This window comes from Arachis ipaensis, chromosome B2 (assembly GCF_059453495.1).
Source record: "Arachis ipaensis isolate K30076 ecotype BB chromosome B2, ASM5945349v1, whole genome shotgun sequence".
NCBI lineage: Eukaryota > Viridiplantae > Streptophyta > Magnoliopsida > Fabales > Fabaceae > Arachis > Arachis ipaensis.
The window spans coordinates 38,461,310-38,479,229 of NC_142437.1; the positions used below are offsets into that span (position 1 = coordinate 38,461,310).

The 17,920-nt window shown below is 36.2% G+C and overlaps 1 protein-coding gene across 1 annotated transcript; it reads left to right on the forward strand.

Annotated features, from left to right (window-relative positions):
• The first annotated feature begins 9,310 nt into the window (after positions 1–9,310).
• LOC107627178 (pathogenesis-related protein PR-1 type-like) lies at positions 9,311–9,790 on the forward strand. The gene has a single exon (XM_016330032.1). The coding sequence runs from the start codon at positions 9,311–9,313 to the stop codon at positions 9,788–9,790; it is 480 nt and encodes a 159-aa protein (XP_016185518.1).
• The last annotated feature ends 8,130 nt before the right edge of the window (positions 9,791–17,920 follow it).

Genomic DNA, 17,920 nt, shown 5'->3' on the forward strand with positions numbered 1-17,920 from the left:
CTCGGTCATCTATCTCAAAAGAGTAAGTCCCTGAGAAGGCCTCCAATTTGAACCTTGAAGTCTTCAGAAATGGCCTTCCCAGCAGAATGGATGATGGTCTTTCTGAGTCATTAGGGGGCATCTCTAAGATGTAGAAGTCAATAGGGAATGTGAGCCCCTTAATGCTTACCAGCACGTCCTCAGCAATTTCTACCACCGAGATTATGCTTTTATCTGCCAAAACAAAATGTGCTGCCGACCTTTTTAAAGGAGGGAGCCTCAAGGCATCATATACAGATAACGGTATAATACTCACACACGGACCTAGATCACACATGTAGTCAGAAAATTTTACACCCTCTATAGTAATAGTAACCATGCATGGACCCGGATCACTACATTTTTTCGGTATATCACCCATTAAAGCAGAAATAGAGCTACCTAGAGGAATAGTTTCTAAATCCTGTATTTTATCTTTATTCATGCATAAATCTTTTAGAAACTTTGCATATTTAGGTACCTGGCGAATAGCATCAAAAAGGGGAAAGTTTACCTCAACCTTCTTGAAGATCTCCACCATCTTGGGATCGAGCTCCATCTGCTTTCTGGACTTCCTAGCAAGGTGTGGAAATGGAATGGGAATTACTTCTCTTGTAACTTCATCTTCCTTTGGTGCTCCATGCCTTGGTTGAGCTGCTTCTTCTCCAACCATGTCTTGTACTTCCTCTTCTTCTTCAACATCCTCTACCTCAACAATGTCTTCAACTTGAATATCTTCCTTTGAGCTTGGCTCCTCATGACTCCTCTCTTGCAGTATGATTCCGAATCTCAAAATAATGGCATTGATTCCACCCTTTGGGTTTGGTAAGAGTTGAGAAGCAAGTGCACTGGAGTTTGAAGGTTGATTGTTGGGGGTAATTAGTGAATCCATCCGGGAGAGGAGAGCTTGTATAGTGGAGCTAAGACCATTTATGGAAGAGTTAATTGTATTCTGAATGTCTTGTCCTTGCGTAATAGTGCGAAGCATCTCATCATTAGAATAAGAATGGGGGTAAGTAATTTGAGGGGCCTGCTGTTGGTTGTTCTGAGGCGCTTGGGACTGCCTTTGGTGAGGTGCTCGGTAAGGCTGGTTTTGGTTCTGCTATCTGTTATTATTGTCCCACCTCTGATTTCCACTATTGTCTCTGCCTCCTCGGTTATAGTTGTCCCTCCATCCTTGGTTGGAATTGTCTCTCCATCCTTGGTTAGAATTATCTCTCCATCCCTGGTTGGAGTTGTCTTGCCAACCTTGATTGTAGTTTCCACCTTAGTTATAATTGCCGTCTTGTTGATAGTATCCTTGATTTGGGCGGTCATAGAAATTATGAGTAGCTGCCAAGGTGTTATCTTCTTGTTGGAGCTGCGAACACTCATCAGTGTAATGAGTATAGCAGGCACATATTCCACACACTCTCTGAGGAACCAACTGTTAACACTGTTGTTGTGGGGGAGGCTGAAGTTGTTGTTGATTCAGCTGTAGCTGCTTCAGTATGTTGGTCATCTCTCCCAGAGTCTGCGTGAGAACAGCAGTCTCACTACTAGAGGAAACCTCCACAATAGCCTTGGGATGGTTGTTCCTGTGCCTGACATTCCGGGTAGACTCAGCTAGATCGGTGATCAGTTGCCATGCTTCTGTCACCGTCTTGTACTTCTTCAGAGAGCCATTACTCGCAGCATCTAATGTAGTCTTATCCTGAGGCTTCATGCCTTGTGTGAAGTAGCTAATCAACACCATCTGGTCAATCTTGTGGTGGGGACATGAGTCTAGGAGATTCCTGAAGCGTTCCCAATACTCATAAAGAGTCTCTGATTCGCCTTGAATAATACAGGAAATTTCTTTCCTCAGTCTATCTGTAACTTCAGCTGGAAAGTATTTATCCAGAAATTCCCTTCTAAGCAAATCCCAATTAACCTCTTTAGGTTGAGTGTAGAACCACTCCCTTGCCTTTCCCTCAAGAGAAAATGGAAAGGCAGACAGCAAAATAGTAGTCTCATCTGCACCATGACGCCTATTAGTTGAGCAGACTGTCTGAAAATCTCTAAGGTGCTTGATAGGCTCCTGAGCAGGTAAGCCATGAAACTTAGGTATTAGGTTGATTAGCGCAGTCTTCAGTTCAAATTCTGCAGCCAGATTTGGATGACGCGCTAGATACGGTTGCAATGTAAAGTCTGGAGCTCCTGCTTCCTGGAGAGTAATCCTTCTGGGCTCTGCCATATTACCTGCACGTAAATCAACAGAATCAATAAAAGAGGAGCTTGTTTCTTCCTCAAATGGCGCCTCAAATTCACTCTCAGATAAGACTGGTGAATTGGTAGTAACCACTTCAGCACCCTCAGAGGCTAACTGACGCCGAGCTCACCTAATACGTGAAATAGTTCTTTCGATTTAAAGATCAAATGTGGCTAAGCTCGGATCAGGTAGTGAACGCGTCATTCAATGAAAGAAACATACAGCTCATGGTAATAAAATAAAATAAAATATGCAAATATGTCAAATTAAAATATTTACACCAACCAATAATTTAGCACACTGTTGTAACTCCCCGGCAACGGCGCCAAAAATTGATGTGGTGGAAAATTGCCGATTAAGAAATTAATATAGAAATAACAGCGTTGCAAGTACAGTTCTTAACCGACTAAAATTCTGCGTATTAATTTAGAAAGAATTGTCACAAATTGAGAATAAAATACTGGGAGTAGAAATCCCAGGTCTTCTTCTAACGAGTTGACAAAAGGGTGCAATTTATTGGTCAAGAATTTTCTGAGAAATTTTAAGAGTTGGAGAACAGAAAAATAAATGATTGTAAATTAAAGCAATGAAAATTAACGAGAGCATTTATATAATTAAAATAAAAGCCTTGACCGGGAGAAGATTAATTGGAAGTTCTATCCTTGTTGAATTTTCCCAAGTGTAATAGTAAGAGGTTGTTGTTTTTACTTAGTTAACCTTTACCGAATAAAGGAAAGTCAAGTAATTGAGGCAACTCTTATTCACAAGTCCTGATCTTCTCCTATGGAAGGATTAGCGTTAGTGAATAGAGAGTTAGCCAACAACTTCTAATTAAAATTAACACTTGAGTATTCCAACTCAAGGATCTCCTTTTAATTAACTCCCAAGTCAAGTTGGGAGTCTACTCCATTGATATGAATGCCATTTTCATAAACCATAAAAGGGAATAAAAAGAAGACATGATAATTCAAATAAAGTAATAATAGAAAATTAATTAAAGGTAAAAAATAATTCTTTGCATTAATAAATTCCAAAACCATAAACATCCATATCTGAACAGGGTTAATGGGCGATTAAAAGAGTAAGAGAATAAGGAAACAAACTAGAATAATGGAAACTTCAACGGAGGTAGTAACTCTTCTCAATATCCAAATCAAAAGCATAAAACTCTAAAACTATGAATATGAAGAACCCTCGAGGAAGTGGTGATTTCTCTCTAAGATTCAAAAACTAAAACTAAAACTGTCTAAAAGTGAATGTTGTCAATGTGTGTTGAGTCTCTTCTTGTCCCCTGACTCTAGTATGTGTTTCTGGGCCGAAACCTGGGTCCAAACTCAGCCCAAAATCGCCCCCAACATCTTCTGCATTTTCTGCACGTGGCGCACGTCACGCGTACGCGTCAGTCACGTGTACGCGTTAGGTACGCGCACGCGTCAGGTACGCGCGTGCGTCATTTCTCTCTGGTCATCTCCTTAGTTTCTTGTGTTCCTTCCATTTTTGTAAGCTTCCTCTCCATCCTCTAAGCCATTCCTTCCCTATATAGCCTGAAAACACTTAACACACAGATTACGGCATCGAATGGTATAAAGGGGAATTAAAATACACAATTTAAAGGCTTAGGAAGTAAGTTTTCAATTATAGAACAAATTAGGGAAGGAATTGTAAAATCATGCAAATTATATGAATAAGTGTGTAAAGACTTCATAAAATCCACTCAATTTAGTACAAGATAAACCATAAAATAGTGGTTTATCACATGGTCATTCATACTGTCCAGGAAAAACTTTTAATAAAATATACAAAAGGAAAATGTTTTGGATTTTTGAAAAAGTAACGGATTTCTCTTTTAAAAAGGATTTCGAATTTTTAATGTAAATCTCTGGTTTTTGAAAGAATACTTAAGGCGGGCAACGATCACAGTATATTGAAAATAGTTTTACTTTTACGTATCTTATTATAGCAATTTTCTAACCCTATAGTGAGAACCAGCGAGGACGATGTTCTCACTCTCCTATAGGTATTTTCTTTTCAGGGTATGGACAAAGAAGTCGTGAAGAGTTTATTTCATTTTCTGTTTACACGATATTTTTGTATTGTTTTAGTTATTAGGTTTTCCTTGCCCTTATCTTTACAAGTTTTTGTTAGAGGGATAGGAACTTGATATGATATGTTTGTAAATTAATATTATGTGTATATATATATTCTTTGTATGTATGGATTTATGCTTCAGTATATAAATGGTCTTCTGAAAAATTCGGTTTTAAGACTTAAGCAGGCTCCTATGTTAGTATTAAATTCTTTAAAAGTCGCTGTAATATCGAGCTATCAGAGTGGCGCAACCAGAAGCATGATATTCTAGTAGCTAGGGTGTTACACTGCCTCCCTCTCGCCTTCTGCCATCACCGTTATGATCCCTATCGTCGTGCTACCTCCAAATCTGCCTTGGCCCGCCTCTCTTCTCTGTCGCTCTTGTCGACGTCTCTGTTGCCTTCACCTACCTCTTTTTCTCCTTGGCTCGCGCTGGCGCTGACGCTTCCATCGCCTCTCCTTGCATATAGATCTGTCTTCGTTGCCTTCATATCTGTTTTTCAGATTGTGCTTGCTTCCTATATTTTTTTTGTTGCCCATTATTCTTTTTCACCAGATATATTATGTTCAAGTTTCTTTTTTTCTTGTCTAAATTTTTCTTTCAATTTTTTTTATATATAAAAAAATTATTGATTTGATTATTTGATTAAAGATTTTGATGATAGTTCATAGTTATTTGGATTGAGGTTGAAAAATTAATGGCAGTGATGATGGAAAGCAATGTTAGTAGTGGTGTTGCAGTGAATACAACATAGTGATAAATATGACATTTGGTTCATATCAATGTGTCTTGTACATCATCACCAAACATAGTAAAAAAAATTGTGTATTTTATGTCTATGTCTTCTTGTGTATTTGTGTTTCTGTCTTTATGTCTCAAAGACACTATCTAAACACTGCCATAAGTAACAATATGTTACACATTTTTTCTAATAGTTACACAAGTCATGAATACTAATTTAATAGATGTATTAAAACTTAAAAGAAAATACTATTAGAGCTTGTTTGGATGGAAGCATAAAAGTGGAGAAGAAAGATGATGAAAAAAAGGAAGAGAAAAGAAAGGAAGCGGATGAATTTCTAAAATTCTTTAGCTATGTTTGGTTGAAAGAAAAGAAATAAAGAGGAAGGAAGTAGAAAGGAAAGAAATTGCATGAATTTTTATTTTTCTTAGATGTGTTTGAATGAAAGAAAAATAAGAAGGAAAGAAATGTTATAAAAAAAATAATTTTATCTTTGACTTATTGATGAGCCGAATTCACACCCCATTATAAAATTTGTGAATCCGTTCTTTTGGCAAGCGCACCAAAATTATCGTCAAGTAATAACCCACAGTGGAGTGGGATCGTATCCACAGAGATTGATAGATTTGAGCAATTTTAATCAATTGGTGAATTAGTCAAGCTAAGCAGAATAGATTGTGGTTACAGAATTGTAAATGTGCATAAATATAAATGACTCAAAAGTAAAGGAAAGCAGTAAATAGCAGAATTGAAAATGGCAACAAAGATAAAGAGCAGAAAATTAAATGACTTAATAGTAAATGGGAATGGGGGAATAGCAGAATGTAAAGAAAGCTATAAAGAAGGTGGAAGATAAGAATAAGGGAATTCATTGAGATCAGGAGATGTTGTCTCTTTGGATTAAATCTACCTCTTATCCTCTCCAATCATGCAACTCATTGACCTCTTGGCAGTCATGATTGATTGAGCCCCAATCCCTTGGTGACTCAATATCTTAGATCTTGATCAATAGCCAATTCCTTGGTCTAATTACTCATGAAGAGAGATATGCTTGGTTCCTGATTATACCACACATCATCATAGGTCCAAGTAGATGGAGGATTTTATGTCACCATATCCAAACACCAAAATCCAGATCCTACTCAAGTGTGAGAAGGGGTTTCTAGCATGATTTCATGTTTCCTTTTCCAAGGTTCCCATGAAACCCATTTTGCATTCAACCCCTTTTCTAAGATGATTGAACACTAGCATGAAGAACGAAATTCCTTCTAGCAAATCAAAGAGAAGATGAAGAGAAGAAGAAATTCACTATCATCAATCCATCAAGTACAACAGAGCTCCCTCTCTCAATGAGAGGGAATTTAGCTACTCATAGCTCAAGAAAAAGTAAAAGATGGAAAAAGTGAATCTAACTATGCTTCAACTAATAGCTCAACTGCTTAACCCCTTCTTCAGTACTTCCAAGGGGTATTTATACTACTCCTAGCACTAGCAAATAAAGAAAATACAAAAGTGAAAGTAAAATTACATTTTTGGAGGGAAAATAAACTCATAAAATGTGATCTCACAGCTGGCGTGTGATTGGCGCTTCAGTGGCGTGCCACGCCTTGCTCTGATTCTGCCTTGGCGTGCCACGCCCAATCCTCAAGTGGCACACCTCCCTTTACTGACCACCCTGGCGTGCCACACCTTCAAGCCCAAGTGGCACGCCCAGGCCTCTTTAAAGACTTGGTTAGCCTGGCGTGCCATGCCTTCGAGCCCAAGTGGCACGCCCAGGCCTTTTTAAAGACTTGGTTAGCCTGGCGTGCCACGCCTTCGAGCCCAAGTGGCATGCCCAGCCTTTTTCTCTCATTGTTAGCTTCTAGAAATTTGAACTAGTGTGGCACGCCCATGCTATGTGCTTGATCTATCTCTCTGGAAAGTTAAACTAACGTGGCACGCCCAGGGTTTGGCGTGCCACACTCTTCATGTGCTTGGCTCCTCTGCTTGGCGTTCCACACCCAGAACTCAAGTGGCACGCCCAGGTCTTCTCTTGGGTGGTTGGTGATGGTGGCGTGCCACGCCTGGGACTCAAGTGGCACGCCCAAGTAATTTTTAAAGCTGGCATGCCACGCCTTCGATACCAAGTGGCACGCCCATATGGTTGGCCTTGTTTCTCCCTCTCTGGAAAATATAACCAGCGTGCCACGCCCAAGTGTTGGCATGCCACGCCCATCATTTGCCTTGGTTCCAGTAGCTGGCGTTCCATGCCTAGCATTCAAGTGGCACGCCCAGTTAGGAATCTTGAGCTGGTGTGCCACGCCTTCGACACCAAGTGGCACGCCCAGCCTTTGCTTTGGCCTTCTTTGTACCTTGGCGTGCCACGCCCAGATGCTCAAGTGGCACGCCCAGCCTTTTTAGCCTTCAACTTCCTCTCTGGAATTTTGTACCAGCGTGCCACGCCAAGCTGCTCAAGTGGCACGCCCATTCATTTGTGTCCTTCTTAGCTTGGTGTGCTAGACCTGGTTCCTCAAGTGGCACGCCCATGGCTCAAGTGGTGGGTTTGGCGTGCCACGCCCAACCTGGCGTGCCACGCCCCTTTGGTGGCCTTCATTGTTGTTCTCTGGAAAAGTGTACTGGCGTGCCACGCTCAGCTCCTGGCATGCCACGCCCATGTATATGCTTGGGGGATCCTCTCTGGACTTTAGTACTGGCGTGCCACGCCAGTGCAATTTTGTGGCGTTTGCTTTAAGTGGCATGCCCGTTCTGCACGCCCAGCTTGTTTTGTTGTTTTCTTCCCCTTTTTGATGTCTTTTTTACCTGAAATTCAGCACAAACTCATTTCAAAGCAATGTACTATAATGTTCATCAAATAATGCATCAATTGCAATGATCTAATGAGATTATGCCCTTTTATGGTCCTTTTTATACAAGAAAGGGTAGATGATGCAAGTCATCACATATAAAATATATTGAAATTAAAGCAGAAAAACATAATTAGTTTTTTCTCCCTTTTCCTTTTAATATTGGAAAAAACAAATAATGAGTCCCATCTACTTTTTTACACTACTCAACTTTTTTTTTTAATTCTCTTCTTAACCAAACAATAAAAAAAATCATTTTTCTTCTAATTTTCTTTTTTTTTCTTTTCTTTCATTCTCATTTTCTCTCAATCAAACTAAATATTTAGTGTGTTTAAATGAAAGAAAATAAAACAAAAAAAATATTTAAAAAAAACAACATAAAAAAATTCATCAACTTTTAATTTTCACTCATTTTCTTTTCACACTTAAATTATTATGCAAATTTTTCTTTCAAGTTTTCTACTCAAACAAACAAGGTGTAATTGATATTTTTTTCTACTACTTTTTTTCTTTTTTCTTCCGTCTATTTTCCATTCAAACAAACAAAGCCTTATATATTTAATGCATACTAATTAACTAGAAAACAAGAATATGATATTAGTTTTTGTGGTTACCCAATAATTAAGATTTTCTTACCAAAACATACACATTGTCTTGTGGTTTATGAAAATTAATATAGGCAAAGCTTATCCATATATGCAATAACAAAATTAAAAATAGTAATTATGTAGCACAACAATAATATGATAAAAATGGTGGTACCAAAAGGTTCTTGTTGAGAAAGTAAAAAAGTTTATTTGCTGCCATTTAACCCGTGGTTTTCGTTACTACCAGTGTGGCTAATTCATTCTACATTCATCCTTATTATTCTCAAACAACAAACAAACCCTCTCACAATGCATTCAATCATTGTTGCTACCATTTTATGCAATGCACTTCTCTTCTTCACAATTACCAAAGTATTTTCTCAACCTCAACCACAACCATTGTCGCCATCACCAGCAGATCGTAGATTATCTCGTGCTATTGGCCAACATGGATCACTTCAACATCACCAACGCCGTCTTGTAATACCAAGAAATGCCATGGAAATACCAAACTCAAATCTAAATCCAACAATAAATCAAAACCAAAACTACCAAAGTGTAAATCAAAATCCAACCAAAGTTATGCAAAATCAAGCAAGCGACCCTAATAATCGTGCGTCACCACAAAATGGCATGGTAGTCCCAATTGCAAAGCAAAACCCAAATCCAATTTCAAATCAAAATCAAACCTTAGATGAAAGCCAAAATCTTCCACTCAAGGGAAATAATTTGGATACCCATGATGAAGAAAATAACAAAAATCCTGGAAAATTATTTGGATGGACTCCAAAAAATGGAATAATGGCTTCTGATAGTAAAGCTTTATTGGCAGATGAATTTCTTCATGCACACAATTGGGTGAGAAACAAGTACAATCTACCGCCATACACGTGGGATGAGAATCTTGAAAGTATCGCTCGCAAATATCTCATGGAGCGATATGATGATTGCAGGGTTATCCATTCAAAATATGGCTACGGTGAGAACTTGTTTTGGGGAAAGAAGTTACATTGGACCCCTTCTGATGTTATATATTTTTGGTACACAGAAAAAGATTGGTATGATTTTAACAAGCTTACTTGCACTCCACCACCACCATCAAAACCAAATCGTCCTCCAAAAATGTGTGGTCATTTCACACAAATTGTATGGAGAGACTCATTGCGTGTTGGGTGTGGCCTACAACATTGCAATGATCGTAATGCTGGCATGCTCATTGCTTGTGAATATGACCCTCCTGGTAACTATGCTAATGAGAACCCTTTAGAACAACATATTTAGCTTATCATTGGTGTGTCTAGTTTCTTATAAAAAGAGAAACCTTTCTTACGCTGTAAAAATATTGTGATAATGGATATGTAATATAATATCAATATTTAGATAAATACGCACATCTTATTACTTTGTCTTGTTTTATCATCATTGTGAGTTTTCAGTTTTGTCAAAGATGCTGACAATTTTGTTTTTGATACAATATTACTTTTATATTGTTATATGTAATTTGAATCTCCTTGATGGTATTCTATTTAGTCAAATCAGTCAAATTATTTAATTGTTCTCAACTTTAACTTCAGGTAAAGTCGACTGCACCTGAGATTTTATCATTAAAAAAAAAGTTAGCATAAAAAATTATATTTTAAATGCCATACATTTTTTTGATGTTAGCCCAGTACTCAAAATTTCGTCTCGACTAATTCAGACCTAACCTAGATCAACGAGGATAACTGCGGACAGTACGTCTCAACACATACTTAAAAGCCATCCATTCTAGTTAGTTCTCTATTTGTGATTTCACTGATTTAAATACTAAAATCACCCGTTTCCCTAACCATTAAATGTTAGGTGAGTTTTATGGTGCTTTTGTTATGGTGCTTAAATTGCCTAACTTTCCTTTTAAAGTAAAAAATAAAATGTTTAAAATAAAAAGTAAATCATGTAAAATTTATTAAATATTATTTATTTACCTTTTTTAGTAACTTAAGTATAAAATGATAGACACCGTAGCATTCAGCTAAATGTTAAACTAGTTTATAATTGAGTATAATTTCGGTGATTGATATAATATTTTGTTCGGCTTACATTAATCACTAAGTGATATGGGTAATAATACTAATTATTAATATAACTACAAGTCTATACTTGATTAATTCGTAATTAAATCACCAATGAAAAAATTTAATAAGAAAAAATGAAGTGTCAAAACAATCTTTAAGTTTATAAGCATAATTCTTTATTTCTCAACATCTTAAAATAAATATTTTTAAGCTCAATTTGGATAAATTTTTTAAATAAATTTTTTAAAAAAAAATTAAAATATAAGGACTTTTATTACTAAAAATTTATGAATAAATTATTTTGTATTTAGATTTTAGTTATAAAAGTGTTTATTTTAAAATTGTAGTATTTGGATAAATGACTCAAAAAATATAATTTTTTATATACAAAAAAATAAATAATAAAATAACGATGATAACAAATACATTTTTAATATTGAACTATTAGGTGAAAATAGTAGAAAGCCAGTACTTCTAGTAGATAGACCATTGCGTGAAAATAATGGTAGATGACCAATATTTCTTCATAAACCTAAGAATGAAAGTAGCACAATATTAATATCTTTTGTTAATGGGAATGATAAAATAACTTAAAAAAAAAAAACATATTTTAAAAACTTTCAAAAGTTAAAAAGATTTCTCAAAAATAATGCTAAACATGCATAATATAACTTCTCATAATCCAAAAATAAAAAAATAAATATAAAAAAAACATTTACTACTCCCCAGACGGATTCTTAATCTCAAATACCAGACAATCAAATTTGACAATCATGTGTCAATTGGTGTGTTACATTAAGTAATGTGTCATGCCTATAATATAAGCATGTGGCATGTTAGATGATCATGCTACATGTCACTTTATATTATGTATACTAGCGTCTATGTTCGAGTGATGCGTGGAGCATCATAAAAATTAAATCATTAGTAATAAAAGATAAAATTATTATGATATTATATTATTACATTTAAATTTATAGAAGAAAGTTGGATAATAATATTCATAAACAACAGTTGAATGTTAAGAATAAAATTGAATAAATTAAAAATTCTAAGAACAAAACTAAATTAAATTGAGATATTTATAAATAAATTATAAATATTAGAGACAAAAATTATGTTTTATTCTTCAAATTTTTGAGCCAAATATAATAATGAATTAGTCTTGTTTGAATTATTAGCATAATATCAATATCCGATACTTTGGTTATTTACCCTTTGTGAATACATTAAAAAAAAAATTTATAGTTGAATTTTTAAAATAATAACAAAAGTTTTTTTTCATAATTGTTAATTTTTGCTTAAGTTTTGATTGTCAAATTAAAACAGTCATATAAGATTAGAATAAATGACCATTTGTACCCATGAGAGTTCAGAACTCTGATATTTGTGTCCATCGTAGATCAAAATTGACTTTGTACCCATGCAAGATGGTCTCCGTGTGACAAAAGTAGTCTGTCTTGGATTGACACTTGCTTCGTGGATATACGATCCTACGTGGCTTTCCGAACCTCCTAAAGCCCTATCTACGTGGATGTGAACGTTTGTATATGTAGGTAGAAATGGCCTTATGCATGAAATCAAAACCCTAGCATATTGTCTTCCCCAATTCGAACCATACCTCCAAAATGAAATATTGATGAGATTCAAGTGCACCCACAATATGAAAGAATTATCTCGTAACCCCAGGAATGTCTTTATGCAGATTTAACTCTGATGCAAATGATGGAAGTCGTAGCAGTTCTTCAAGTTTGAAGAAGATAAAGGAGAAGAAGCTCGACGGAAAATGTTTCTGTGGGAGGGATGTTGTGTTGATGGAGTCTGGCACGATTACGAACCCTAATAGATGGTTCATCAGATGTCCTCTATGGGCGGTAAGGGCCTGACGCTATTGTTGTTGAGGTGAGAAAATTATTTCTGAGTTTTAGTTGACATTTTGGGGCATTTTTTTTTTTTGTTTTTTCAAACAAGAGACTGCAGATACTTTGTTTGGGTGGATGAACTCGAACAAGGATGGGAGGGCCTGGCAAGATGTTTAGCCAAGAGATAGTCGGAGCATTCGTATGCAAGGCATGATGATGGATTGACCGTCACTGCAGAGGGGGAAATCAGCAAGCATCCTCAATGATGGCTAGGAAGATAGACAAATATAGGGTTGAAATTAGGGGTAAAATTAGAGAAATTAGAGTGTTGATTTCAACCGTTGCACTGAGGGTAGCGTTTTGTTTGTTCTGTGAGTTGTATTTGGTGATGAAATTATAAGACATGTAAAATTGGGGATCTTTGTTCATGATAGTTAAATTTTCTCCTGATATTGGCATGATATGGTTTGTTTCTAATCTATTCTGGTTTAGTTTACATGTGATATATTGATGTAGATACGCAGGCTTTGAACTTGTTGCTGCAATCTGAAATGATTTTGATAACGTTTATATGTAGACAATGCTGTTGAAAATGGACATGAATCTCTTTTTTCTCCTTAAGGATCCAATAATAAGTTGTATTCGTAAAATTATAACCTGATGGTTTTGCTTTTCAATATATGAATTTGTTCCAAATTAAGAACAAAGTGCTATAATAAGAGTGATAAAATTAACAATCAGTTGGCTGAGACTTATATATATAGATGCTGCAGGTTCCAAACATTGTCACATAAGCCAAAGAAGGCAAGTATTGGCAACTCAAATCACAGCCTCAAAAAATGCATAACTAAGTCATATCTAAGACATACCATGAAAATGCATAACAAAATACAAGACTTATGTATCTCTCTAATGTATACCAAAAACAACAAAAAGCAACCATAACTAGTCTACGAAATTGGGGTCGAGTTACTACTCCCGCTTGAGATACCATTTTTTCTTCCGCTTGATCCACATAATGATAAACCCATTTTTAGGATTTATCTTGTACTTAATTTAGGGGATTTCATCAACTTTTCTCACATTTATCCTATGAAATGGCATAGTTTTGTAATTCTCCCTTAATTTGTGCTTAAGTGTGAAAACATGCTTTTTAGAACTTAATTTGCTAATTTTGATTCACCTTTGATTCCACTAGATACCTTGATGTGTTTGTTAGTGAATTCAGGTTGAAAAGACTAGGAAGGGACCAAAGGAGTGAAGAGAAAAGCATGCAAAGTGGAGAACTCATGGAAAATCAAGGATTTGGAGTGCATACATCGACGCGCACGCGCAACAGACGCACACGCATGAAAGATGAAGTCGCAAGGCGACGCGTACACGTGGATGGAAAAATGCCTAGCGACGCGTATGCGTCGATGCTCACACGTGACTTCATTAAAGTGAAAACGCTGGGGGCGATTTCTGAGCTTTCCAAGCCCAGATCCAACTCATTTCTGAGGCTATTACATGCAGAATTCAAGAGGGGTTGAGGGGGAGATCATTCATACACTTAGTTTTAGAGGGAGATGTAGAATTCTAGAAAGAGAGAGGCTCTCTCCTCTCTCTAGATTAGGGTTTTTAGTTTTCTTCCTTTTAAATCTAGATCTGCTTCTTCCTTGCTTTAATTTTCCTTTTATCTTTACTTGTTCTAGCATTTTACTTCTCTTGTTGTTTCCTTTATTTTGTCAATTTTAGTTTATGAACTCTTATGTAGATTTCTATTTCCTCTTAATGCAATTTATAATTTCCATGTCTTCTTATATTTGCTTTAGTTCTCTATTGTTGATCTCTTGCCTTAGTAGTTATAGCTTCCTTTAATTCTTGCAATTTACCATGTTTTATGTTTATGCCCATTAGGTATTTGATGAAATGTTTCTTTTAGTCATAGCTTAGATTTTTCTCCTCTTGGCTTGAGTTGAGTAATTAGAGACTCTTGAGTTATCAAACTCTTTTGTTGATTGATAATTGGAAGTTGCTAGTTAACTTGAATTTCACTAAAGCTAGTCTTTCACTATAATTTGACTAGGACTTGTAGACTCAAGTTGATTATATTCACATGACTTTCCTTCATAGTTAGAGGTTAACTAAGTGGAGCAATGGACAATTCTTGTCACAATTGATGATGATAGCAAGGATAGGACTTCTAATTCTCACACCTTGCCAAGAGCTTTCTTATGTTAGTTTATTTATTTTACCATTTACATTTCTTGTTCATTATCCCAAAAACCCCAAAACATACCTCCTAACCAATAACAAGAACACTTCCCTGCAATTCCTTGAGAGACGACTCGAGGTTTAAATACTTCGGTTTATTTTTATTGGGGTTTGTTCTTGTGACAACCAAATTTTTGATTGAGGAAATTGTTTGTTGGTTTAGAACTATACTTGCAAGGAGATTTCATTTGTGAAATTCTATACCATGCGAACAATTTCCGCATTTGACATATAATAAGCTTAGTTAAAATAATGAAATTCTCCAAGAAAAACATTCTTAATAGGGCATTGACATCCCAATTGATTTGAGTGAAAACCTTTCATTGAACTTGCTTGAATTATATATTGTGGAACATGATTTTTGAGCTAAGAACACAAGCTTGTGAGTTTTTGAGCCTAATTGTGTGGTTACATCTTATAACCACTCATTTTCCTTCTTGTGTGCATTATTCTCTTTCTATAATCGTGATCTTTGATTTGTTTGATTCTTTATATCCATTATTCCATGTATACATGCATTTATATGATTGAGGCCATCATTTCATTTAGCTCACTTACCTAAATAGCCTACCTTTCATCAACTATTGTTAACCAACTTTGAGCCTACGATTAACCCACTTTGTTCTTTAATTTAGCACATTACAAGCCTTAAAGTGAAAAACAATAAATGTCCTTAATTTGGATCTTTGATTAGCTTAGGCTAGTGAGTGTGTGTATCATTCAAGTGTGGAAAAACTTGGGACATTGGTTGAGAAAAACGGTGTTAATTAAATGTTTAAACCATATGCTTTGATACCTTTGTATATAATTACATAAAAAAAAAAGAAAAAGAGAAAAACAAAAGAAAAATAAAAAGAAGAAAAATATAGAAAAAGAAACAAAGAAAAAGAAAAAGAAACAAAGAAAAAGAAAAGCAATAAAAAGGGGACAAAATGTCCCAAAGTAAGGTTCAATAAGAATCAATGCATATGTGTGGTAATCAAAAGAGAATACACGAGTGTGTGAAAAAGTGAAGAATGGTAGTTAGTTTAGCACTTAAATTGTATAGGTTGTCATAGGTTAGTGGTGCGCAGAAATTGTGATTACACTTTGATTATGTAAAATTCATTGCTCTTTCTTTCCCTGGTAATGGCGCCAAAAAAACATGATGCCAATACCATGATTCACAACTTCGCACAACTAACCAGCAAGTGCACTGGGTCGTCCAAGTAATACCTTACGTGAGTAAGGGTCGAATCCCACGGAGATTGTTGGTATGAAGCAAGCTATGGTCACCTTGTAAATCTCAGTCAGGCAAATAATAATTGATTATATAGTTTTCGAAAATAGAGAAGAAAACAAGGATAGAAATACTTATGTAAATCATCGGTGAGAATTTCAGATAAGCGTATGGAGATGCATTCATTCCTCTGAACCTCTGCTTTCCTGCTGTCTTCATCCAATCAGTCTTACTCCTTTCCATGGCTGGCTTTATGTAATGCATCACCATTGTCAAAGGCTACTTTCGGTCTTCTCTCGGGAAAATTATCCAAATGCTCTGTCATGGCACGGCTAATCGTCTGGAGGCATCACCTTTGTCAATGGTTACATCCTATCCTCTCAGTGAAAGTGGTCAACGCACCCTGTCACGGCACGACTATTCATCTGTCGGTTCTTGATCATGCTGGAATAGGATTTACTATCCTTTTGCGTCTGTCACTACGCCCAGCAATCGTGAGTTTGAAGCTCGTCACAGTCATTCAATCATTGAATCCTACTTGGAATACCACGGACAAGGTTTAGACTTTCCGGATTCTCTTGAATGCCGCCATCATTCTAGCTTACACCACGAAGATTCCGATTAAGAGATCTAAGAGATACTCATTCAGTCGAAGGTAGAACGGAAGTGGTTGTCAGGCACACGATCATAGGGAATGATGATGATTGTCACGTTCATCACATTCAGGTTGAAGAGTAAATGAATATCTTAGAAGCGAAATAAGATGAATTGAATAGAAAACAGTAGTACTTTGCATTAATCTTTGAGGAACAGTAGAGCTCCACACCTTAATCTATGGAGTGCAGAAACTCTACCGTATTAAAATACATAAGTAATGATGAAGTTCATTGGTCTCGGCCCCAGAGGGGAACCGGAGTAACCAAGACTCTGAATACAATGATAAAAAGTTCTATTTATAATAAACTAGTCACTAGGGTTTACAGAAGTAAGTAATTGATGCATAAATCCACTTTCGGGGCCCACTTGGTGTGTGCTTGGGCTGAGCATGAATGTTACACGTGCAGAGATCATTCTTGGAGTTGAACGCCAGCTTTTGTGCTATTTTCGGCGTTGAACTCCACTTTGCAACTTGTTTCTGGCGCTGGACGCCAGAATTGGGCAGAGAGCTGGCGTTGAACGCCAGTTTGCGTCGTATAAACTTGGGAAAAGTATGGACTATTATACATTGCTGGAAAGCCCTGGATGTCGACTTTCCAACGCAATTGGAAGCGCGCCATTTCAAGTTCTATAGCTCCAGAAAATCCACTTTGAGTGCAGGGAGGTCAGAATCCAACAGCATCAGCAGTCCTTTTTCAACCTCTGAATCTGATTTTTGCTCAAGTCCCTCAATTTCAACCAGAAAATACATGAAATCACAGAAAAATACACAAACTCATAGTAAATTCTAGAAATGTGAATTTAACATAAAAACTAATGAAAACATCCCTAAAAGTAACTAGATCCTACTAAAAACATACTAAAAACAATGTCAAAAAGCGTATAAATTATCCGCTCATCACAACACCAAACTTAAATTGTTGCTTGTCTCCAAGTAACTGAAAATCAAATAGGATAAAAAGAAGAGAATATACTATAAATTCCAAACTATCAATGAAACATAGCTTCAATCATATGAGCGGGACTTATAACTTTTTGCCTCTTGAATAGTTTTGGCATCTCACTTTATCCATTGAAGTTCAGAATGATTGGCATCTATAGGAACTCAGAGTTCAGATAGTGTTATTGACTCTCCTAGTTCAGTATGATGATTCTTGAACACAGCTTCTTTATGAGTCTTGGCCGTGGCCCTAAACACTTTGTTTTCCAGTATTACCACCGGATACATAAATGCCACAGACACATAATTGGGTGAACCTTTTCAGATTGTGACTCAGCTTTGCTAAAGTCCCCAATTAGAGGTGTCCAGGGTTCTTAAGCACACTCTTTTTTGCTTTGGACCTTGACTTTAACCGCTCAGTCT

Bases quoted from the DNA above. Each gene is read 5' to 3' on its own strand.
- LOC107627178 (XM_016330032.1), top strand. From the start codon at position 9,311: ATGGCTTCTGATAGTAAAGCTTTATTGGCAGATGAATTTCTTCATGCA.